At 43.4% G+C, this 9,714-nt stretch overlaps 1 protein-coding gene and 1 non-coding gene across 2 annotated transcripts; both read left to right on the top strand.

The window, feature by feature from the left end:
• Nucleotides 1–77: 77 nt before the first annotated feature.
• On the top strand, nucleotides 78–149 carry trnac-gca (transfer RNA cysteine (anticodon GCA)). Its single transcript has one exon. It is a non-coding gene; the product is annotated as a tRNA-Cys (tRNA).
• Nucleotides 150–2,642: 2,493 nt separating this feature from the next.
• Nucleotides 2,643–8,749, top strand: LOC146550086 (uncharacterized). Its single transcript, XM_085259727.1, has 3 exons — nucleotides 2,643–2,779; nucleotides 4,248–8,339; nucleotides 8,683–8,749. Exons 1-2 carry the CDS (start codon nucleotides 2,643–2,645, stop codon nucleotides 8,044–8,046), a joined length of 3,936 nt encoding a protein of 1,311 aa, XP_085115853.1. The 3' UTR covers nucleotides 8,047–8,339; nucleotides 8,683–8,749.
• Nucleotides 8,750–9,714: the final 965 nt, after the last annotated feature.

The following is a 9,714-nucleotide window of genomic DNA, read 5'->3' as shown; positions in this document are numbered from 1 at the left end:
TCCCTTCCTTAAAAATTGCTTCATAACAGCATCCCATCCACTGGTTAGATTTCAGTGAACAGATGCAGTTTCTCTGAGGGGGTATAGCTCAGTGGTAGAGCATTTGACTGCAGATCAAGCGGTCTCTGGTTCAATTCCAGATTCCCCCTATGGAAGCTCAAATGATCAGGTAACGTTTTTGAAGGACCCTCTAACATTAAAAAAAAACTATAGCTCAAGAGCATTTCCTAGCTGAAGAGGCAGATTCATATTTTCATGGTTTTCAGATAGTGTTTATCTGCTGTAAATAGTTCAGCTTCCATAGAAAAAATGGACACATTGAAGACTATCTTTGAAATACGACAAGTATGCTTGTTATGCAGTGATTAGATGCCAAGACAATGTCCCTCACATCCTTACACTCCCACCAGCAGCTTAAACAACTTATACAGGGAAGGATCCTTGTTTTCATGTTGCATTTGACATGAGATTTATCAGACCAGGCAACATTTTTTTCAGTAACTGTTCAATTTTGGTGTAAAATGTTGCCTCAGTTTCCTGTTCTTAGTTGACAGGTGAGGCCTCTGGTGGGGTCCCCTGCTGCTGTAGCCCATCTGCTTCAAGGTTTGACCTGTTGTCCATTCAGAGATGCTCTTCATATGTTGGTGGTTACTTAACTGTGTGTTTTTTTTTAAAGTTATTTTTGCCTTCCTGTCAGCTTGAAGCAGTCTGGTCATTTTCCCCTGACCTCTAGCATCAACAAGGCATTTTCACCCAGAGAACCGGCACTAACTGGATTTTTAAAAAAAACTCTCTGTAAACACTTGAGATGGCTATGCATGGCACATTTATTACTGGCAATTTCAGTAAAACATTCATCACTTCACAAGACCTGTAGCCACTGATTTCCAGTTCAGTTCTTGTGTCATCTGCACATTTAAGCCTTTTATTCCGGTTTCCCTTCCTTAACCTCCTAGGACCTGGCGTCCACATATGTGGACATCGCATTTTGGGTTATTTAGACTAAAATACTCAATTTTGCTCTACATGGGTCTGATATCCACTTACGAGGACATTATACTGATACTGTTCTATCAAAATTTTAAACGAATATCCTCATATGTGTCTCTTATTTTTTTTAAAAACAAAAATAAGGTTAAAAAAAATCTGGTAATTCTTTGTTTTTACATTCATCGGGCCCCAATATGCCGAAATATCAAAGAGAAATTAAAAATGCATGTCGTGGAAGAGTTTGGGTCTTAGGAGGTTAATAATGGCTTCAGTGAGCAGCTGCATGATGAGGTATACTACCGACTAATAATGTCTAATATTTGTATAACCTTCCAAACAAGTGTTATGGGATTCGGACCTGGCACAAATTCTACCTAGTAGGTAATTAATAAATAGAAATAAATACATTTAATTAATTAATTAATTAATTAATTAATTAAAAAGAGCAAGAAAAACAAAAATGTTCCCAGACTTCCTCTACACGCGTCCACACTTGCTGTTCTGATATCAAAAGTTTTTAAGGTAGACTGTTTTCTTGGATTTGGTAAATGTTTAAATATGCAATTGTAACTCTCTGGTGCCACCTTAAAACCTGTAGTCTGTAATAGGACATGATGTCGTCGGTAAACAGGAAGTAAGTCTGTGAATTAAGGAGAAGGCATGTGCAGCATGGTGGCCTTAGCCAGATAAATCCAGTGGCATCCACATACATCCTATGCCTTTGGTAGCATTGTGGGTATGTATAGACTTGTTTTATATTTTATGTGCATGTATAGACCACTTTCTTTCAAGTAAGTTCATTTTTCTGTAAGTTTAATGATAAAACCAATCTTATGCAGTTTAAGCTAGCAATCGCTTATGGAGCTAGTTAAAGGGGAATGACAAACGAATTGGAGGCATTCATTATAGTAAGACTTGTTAAAATCATAATTTGATGTTTGTATTTGACTTAAAAAGGGAAGTAATTCATATGAACATTGCATGTTGACATATTAAAAAACTGGATTAATATATTTTCATCGTTATATATGTACATGGTGAATAAGTACAGTGATTATGCCTTGTACTGTTTGTTACAGTTTCACCTTTCCCTGTGTCAATAAACCTGTGAACCGGGAATCGTGTCGTCAGAGTCTTGATGTGGGGAAGGAGTTTAGCTGACTGCCCAACCATAGCAGAGGCAGTACAGTGAAACCACACTTCCTAGCGGGCAAGATAACGTGGAAACGCCGACAGATGGTAGGGAGACCATCATCACAATCAACTAATGGACAATTAGCACATCTAAGCAGAGATTCGCTGAGAAATTGTTCAGTCCAAGTCAGAAGAAACAACCATGTCAAAAACGCATTCGCACGCTCCTTCTGTGCACTCCTATGCATCATCAACTGGGTCTGCTGCAGCCAAGGCACGAGCACGTGCAGAAGCAGCAAAGGCTCGTCTTTCTTATGCTGAGGAGGAAATAAACCTAAAACTAGAAAAGGCTAAATTGGAAGCCTCAATGCAAATGCTAGAATACAAGAAAGAAACTGCTGCAGCCATTGTGGAGGCAGAAGTGCTAGAAGCTGCAGCTGATATCAATAGTGAAAGACGTAGTTGTGACCTTGTACTAGATTCTGACCCTCTAGAAACTATTCAACGAACACAACAGTATGTTGCGGACCAAGGCAAAGTATCAGAGACAGGGCATCAGCAGCATGAAAGTGTTACGCCAACAAAATCACAGCCGTTCCCCAGCTCACATGGAGTTCAGATCTGTAAGGAAGAAGATGTTCACGAGCCACGACAAGTAAGATTTGAACACAGATCTGCTACTCCAACCCAGAATCTCAGATCTCAAAATGACTATAGTGGTGCATTTCCCTCAGCCTATCCCATATCTCCTAACGCCAACTATGGCAGCCCCAACCCAAATGATTTTGTGAGATATCTTGCACGCCGTGAACTTGTGTCTACAGGCTTACTTCAATTTAATGACAAGCCACAGAACTACAGAGCCTGGAAACGCTCATTTCTATCTGCAACCAGTGGCTTAGATTTGACTGCGAGTGAAGAGATGGATCTTCTTTTAAAGTGGCTTGGCAAGGAGTCAAAAGAACACGCAGAGCAGATCAGAGCAATTCATGTTAATCATCCAGGAGCTGGGCTGGATATGATATGGGAAAGACTTGATAGAACCTAACAGAGGCAATAGAGGATTCTCTCTTCAAGCGCATTGACACATTTCCAAAGGTAGGAAATCGAGACTATGCTAAGTTAACAAAGTTGAGTGATCTTCTGATGGAACTTCTTTCGGCTAAGGATGAAGGAGACCTACCTGGACTTTCATTCCTCGACACAGCAAGAGGTGTCAATCCAATTGTGCAGAAGCTCCCCTTTCGTCTGCAAGAAAAGTGGGCTTCAGCTGGCGCATCGTACAAGCGGCGAGAGCATGTGCCGTATCCGCCCTTTACCTTTTTTGTAGAGTTTGTTAGCCAGGAGGCTAGCATTGCCAACGATCCAAGCTTCAACTTCATCACTCAGACAGACATCAGCTCCAGGACTGAAAAGTTAGCGTGGCAGCCAAACAAGCATAGAGGAATCTCAGTCTGTAAAACGGACGTATCCTCCAGAGCTAGTTCTGATTCTAGTAAGTTCTCATCAAAGCTTGATGATTGTGATAAAGTATGCCCCATTCATGGGAAACCACACCCATTACGCAAATGTCGTGCATTCAGAGAAAAATCGATTGATGAGCGCAAGATGTTCTTGAGGGAGCACAATTTGTGTTTCAAATGCTGTTCAGCATCATCGCACCTTGCTAGGGATTGCAAGGTCAAAGTGCAGTGTTCTGAGTGCAAAAGTGAAAGGCACAACACAGCTCTACATCCAGGGCCTGCACCTTGGATAGAAGTGAAGGACCCTGCTCCAGACCATGGCGGGGAGGAAGTTGAAACTTTGCCTCAATCGGACATCACAGCCAAATGCACAGAGGTTTGCGGGGGAGATCTGATGGACCGATCCTGTTCCAAAATATGCCTCGTGAAGGTATATCCAGCTGGGAACAGAGAAAAAGCAGTGAAGCTGTATGCAATTTTGGATGAGCAAAGTAACAGGTCGTTAGTTCGCTCACAGTTTTTTGAAGTGTTTGGTGACAAAAGCCCATGTGCGCCATACATACTGAGAACATGTGCAGGAGTAAAAGAATAATCAGGTAGGAGGGCAAGTGGCTATGAGGTGGAATCTCTTGATGGGACTGTCCGCATTCCATTACCCAGTCTCACAGAATGCAATGAAATTCCCAACAACAGGGATGAGATTCCAACCCCTGATGTCGCTATTCATCATGCACATTTAAAGTCACTGGCACACCTCATCCCAGATCTGGACCCAAATGCCCAGATCATGCTTCTCCTAGGGAGGGACGTTATCAGAGTACATAAAGTCCGCAAACAGGTGAATGGTTCACACAACCAGCCCTATGCTCAGAAGTTAGATCTGGGGTGGGTTGTTGTGGGCAACGTGTGTCTCGGCAGTGTCCATAGGCCATCAGCAATCAGCTCCTTCTATACAAATACCACAGAGCTGCGAAGGCCATCTATCTTTAACCCATGCCCTAATGTGTTTTGTGTTAAAGAAAGGTACAGCGCCATCCAGGTTGCAGACCATCTTCCAACGTGTCCTGAACAAGAGTCCATCTGCGATGTTGACCATCTTGGATGCAATGTGTTCAAGAGGACCAAACAGGATAACCAAGTTGCTCCTTCAATTCAGGACGCTTCATTCATGAAAATAATGAAGGCTGGACTACAGAAAGACACAAATAACAGCTGGGTAGCCCCTTTACCCTTCAAGAGTCCACGTCAGCAGCTTCCTAACAACAGGCCTCAGGCACTGAAGCGTCTCAAGTCTCTCATTCACAACTTTGAGAGGAAGCCTGAAATGAGGGAACACTTCCTTAGCTTCATGGAACAGATGTTCAAAAATGGTCATGCAGAGTTGGCTCCTCCGTTGGGTGAGGAGGAAGAGCGATGGTATTTACCAACATTCGGTGTGTACCATCCCAAGAAACCAAAGAAGATCAGAATAGTTTTTGACTCCAGTGCTCGATTCAATGGTGTGTCACTCAACGATGTGCTGTTGACGGGGCCTGATCTGAACAACACACTGCTGGGTGTATTGATTCGCTTTAGAAAGGAAGCTGTTGCATTCTCAGCAGACGTAGAACAAATGTTCTACTCTTTCGTGGTCAGAGAAGAGGACAGAAACTTCTTGAGGTTTCTATGGTTCCGTGATAATGACCTCTCCAAAGATATCGTGGACTACCGCATGACAGTCCACGTGTTCGGGAATAGCCCCTCGCCTGCAGTGGCTATTTACGGCCTCCATCAATCCGTTCAGGTCAGTGAGTTCCATGCTGACCCTGATGTAAAGCATTTTGTGATGCGAGACTTTTATGTAGATGATGGACTGAAGTCTCTGCCTACAGTCGAAGCAGCTATCAACTTGTTAAAGAAGACACAGGATGTCCTCTCCAGGTCTAACCTGAGGCTGCATAAGATCGCAGCAAACAAGAAGGAGATCATGAGAGCCTTTCCTTCAAGAGACTATGCAAGTGACCTTAAAGATCTTGACCTTGATGCAGACACAGTACCGATGCAGCGCAGTCTCGGGCTCAACTGGAACCTTCAAACAGATTGCTTTGTCTTCAGTGTCTCCCAGGAGACAAAACCTTATACTCGCCGGGGAGTCTTATCTATCATTAACAGTCTCTACGACCCTCTTGGGTTTGTAGCACCAGTTGTCATACAAGGCAAGGCCATTCTGCGAGAGCTCACTGCTGAGAATGGTGACTGGGATGTGCCATTACCTCGAGACAAGGAGGAAGCTTGGGCCTCGTGGAGAGCTTCACTGACAGAGTTGTCAAGTCTGACGATACCCAGACCCTACACTGAAACTTCACCATCGACAGCTGTCAACAGAGAATTGTGTGTTTTCTCTGACGCTTCAACAAAAGCTATTGCTGCAGTAGCATATCTTAGAGTCACAGACACTGCTGGAAACCAGCATGTGGGGTTTGTCATGGGAAAGGCCAAGCTGGCTCCTCGTCCAGAGCACACAATCCCGAGATTAGAGCTCTGTGCAGCAGTACTGGCTGTTGAGTTGTCAGACCTGATCTCAGCAGAACTTGATCTTCAGCTTAATGCTGTGACTTATTACACAGATAGTAAGGTGGTTCTGGGCTACATTTGTAATGAGACCAGGCGTTTTTATGTGTACGTAAGTAATCGGGTCCTGCGCATTCGAAGATCCTCCAGTCCACGCCAGTGGCGCTACGTGGCCACAAACCAGAACCCTGCAGACCATGCAACACGTTCTGTTGCTGCAGGCACTTTAAAAGACACCAACTGGCTTAGTGGACCCAGGTTTCTGTCCAAACCAGAGCAAGACATCCCTGACATCACCTTTGATCTTGTGGACCCAGGTTCAGATCCAGACATCCGACCGCTTGTGTCCACATTAAGCACTGCTACAGCATCCAAGCAACTTGGGTCCCAACGATTCACCAAGTTTTCTTCGTGGCAGTCACTGACTCGTGCAATCGCCCATCTGAAACATATTGCCAGTTGTTACAACATGATCACAACAAACAAACCTTGTAAGGGCTGGCATCTTTGTAAGACAGGATTTAGTGTTGAGGAATCCACCCAAGCCTCAGACATCATCATTCGAACAGTCCAAGAAGAGGTTTATGGCGAGGAGATCAAATGTATCGTAATACACAAAGAGGTTCCCAGAAGTAGTCCTCTGAAAAGTCTCGATCCCTTTATTGATGCACATGGCCTACTAAGAGTCGGAGGTCGTCTTCACTATTCAAGTCTTGCTCAGAGTGAGAAGACTCCTGTGATTATTCCAGGCAATCATCATATTGCAACCCTGCTCATTAGACAGTACCACGAACAAGTTCACCATCAAGGGCGTCTCTTTACGGAAGGGGCCGTCCGTGCAGCTGGATTTTGGATAGTTGGTGGAAAGAGAAAAGTGAGCAGCATCATCTACCGATGTGTGACATGCAGAAGACTTAGAGCTCCAGTAAGCTGCCAAAAAATGGCCAGCCTTCCGGCAGATCGTCTCTCAACAGACCCTCCCTTCACAAATGTTGGCCTTGATGTGTTTGGTCCTTGGAGTGTTTCTGCATGCCGGACTAGAGGAGGCCTCTCACACAGCAAAAGGTGGGCCGTGATTTTTACATGTATGAGCGTAAGAGCCGTACATATTGAAGTCATAGAATCCCTCGACACATCCAGCTTTATCAATGCATTAAGGCGGTTTCTAGCAGTTAGAGGGCCGGTCAAAAGTATTCGATCAGACAGAGGCACTAACTTTGCGGGTGCTTGTCAGTCCTTGAAGATACCCTCTAACATCGACCACAATGGCGTCAAGTCTTATCTGTCAGCCCAAGGTTGCTCTTGGACATTCAACCCTCCACATGCCTCCCACTTTGGTGGAACGTGGGAAAGGATGATTGGTCTGGCTAGAAGGATTCTTGACTCCATGTTCCTCCAGCTCAAGGGGAAGCTGACCCATGAAGTGTTGGTAACTTTCATGGCAGAAGTAGGAGGCATCATTAATGCCCGGCCTCTTGTTCCTGTAACAACTGACCCCGACAACTCATTCATTCTTACGCCAGCTGCTCTTCTAACACAGAAGGTAAACTGTGTTCCTGCTCCTCCAGGAGAGTTTGGAGCCGCTGACCTCTACAAGCATCAGTGGAGACAAGTCCAGCACCTGTCCAACACCTTCTGGGACAGGTGGCGCAAGCAGTTCCTTCCAACATTGCAATCACGTAGGAAGTGGCAGTCATCTAACCCAAACATTAAGCCAGGGGATGTTGTTCTCCTCAAGGACAGTCAAGTACAAAGAAATAAGTGGCCACTTGGTCTGGTAACACAGACCTTCCAAAGCAAAGATGGTAAAGTTCGCCAGGTCGAGGTCAAGGTCATCAAGCCAGGAGGAGAAACATTGTTTGTGAGACCCATTACAGAAATAGTACTTCTTCTGGCTTCAGATGTCTAGGTGTTGAACTGTCATTGACAAAGTGTGGTGGCGTTAATCACGCCAGGCGGGGAGTGTTCTGATATCAAAAGTTTTTAAGGTAGACTGTTTTCTTGGATTTGGTAAATGTTTAAATATGCAATTGTAACTCTCTGGTGCCACCTTAAAACCTGTAGTCTGTAATAGGACATGATGTCGTCGGTAAACAGGAAGTAAGTCTGTGAATTAAGGAGAAGGCATGTGCAGCATGGTGGCCTTAGCCAGATAAATCCAGTGGCATCCACATGCATCCTATGCCTTTGGTAGCATTGTGGGTATGTATAGACTTGTTTTATATTTTATGTGCATGTATAGACCACTTTCTTTCAAGTAAGTTCATTTTTCTGTAAGTTTAATGATAAAACCAATCTTATGCAGTTTAAGCTAGCAATCGCTTATGGAGCTAGTTAAAGGGGAATGACAAACGAATTGGAGGCATTCATTATAGTAAGACTTGTTAAAATCATAATTTGATGTTTGTATTTGACTTAAAAAGGGAAGTAATTCATATGAACATTGCATGTTGACATATTAAAAAACTGGGTTAATATATTTTCATCGTTATATATGTACATGGTGAATAAGTACAGTGATTATGCCTTGTACTGTTTGTTACAGTTTCACCTTTCCCTGTGTCAATAAACCTGTGAACCGGGAATCGTGTCGTCAGAGTCTTGATGTGGGGAAGGAGTTTAGCTGACTGCCCAACCATAGCAGAGGCAGTACACTTGCATAAAATAAAGGTGTTATCAGCTAAGGTATAAAAACAGTAAGACTTGATGCATGTGTGAGGTGTTGATGCAATAACATCAAGTTAGAAAGCTTCCCTCAGATAGTTAGTAGTGACTGGATGCTGACCTTAATGATCTTGAGGAGGCATATGAATGCTGTATATCTGCCACATGATTTGATGCTAGACCATTTAAGGCTAAACACAAACAGTGACACTTTATACTGAATTCTGTAATGCACAGGGAGCCACTGCAAGGCTGTCAGCACTGGAACAATGTGATCTTTTCTTTTCTTTTTTTGCCCCAGCCAGAAATCTAGCTAAAGGGTTTTGGTCTAACTGTAAATAACTAAGACTGACTGAATAACTCCATATATATGCTAAACTAAAGATGGAAGGCCACACAATATAACCTCATTCTTGCCTTGTTTAGCTGTGGGAAAATATGAAACATTGAATTATTTGAAGCCAGGATACAGGGATTGTGCCCTTGTATAGAGGAGTGATTTCCAAGATTCCCTGGTATATGTTTGTAAATCATCTGAGTTGGAATGAAAAAGACATGTCATATTCAGAGGCAGCATGTACAAAGAAAACAGAACAGGCCACAAAATAGAGTCTCTGGGAACTCCAGATGTCATAGAAGAGTATTTTCCAATGTAGACTGAAAAAGCCCCTTATTTAATATAAGACTGAAACCTGTTTCGAGCCAAACCCTTGACTCCTACACAATGTTCCAAATGCTAAATGAGTAAATCATGATTGACTGAGTAAAAGGTAGCACTCGGGCCCAGCGGAGCTAAGATGGAACAATCACCAGTACAGAAATCACCAGACATTCAGTAGAGTATCATTTATTACTTTTAAAAGAGAAGACTGAGCATTGTGAAAGTCCCTGAAACCTGACGGGAAGGTCTCAT

The sequence above is a fragment of the Mchenga conophoros genome, linkage group LG20, assembly GCF_057382185.1.
Source record: "Mchenga conophoros isolate Kocher_MC1m ecotype Shallow Benthic linkage group LG20, M_conophoros_male_GT1.1, whole genome shotgun sequence".
In the NCBI taxonomy this organism is placed as follows: Eukaryota; Metazoa; Chordata; class Actinopteri; order Cichliformes; family Cichlidae; genus Mchenga; species Mchenga conophoros.
The sequence above is the reverse complement of the archived record's forward strand: the minus strand, read 5'-3'. Positions and strand labels throughout refer to the sequence as shown.

What these genes read in the sequence shown, in the direction of transcription:
- LOC146550086 (XM_085259727.1), top strand. Translation starts at nt 2,643, where the DNA reads ATGTTGCGGACCAAGGCAAAGTATCAGAGACAGGGCATCAGCAGCATG. An exon ending in ATGTTCACGAGCCACGACAA is followed by an intron (nt 2,780 to 4,247) that starts GTAAGATTTGAA and finishes TCCATTACCCAG; the next exon opens with TCTCACAGAATGCAATGAAA.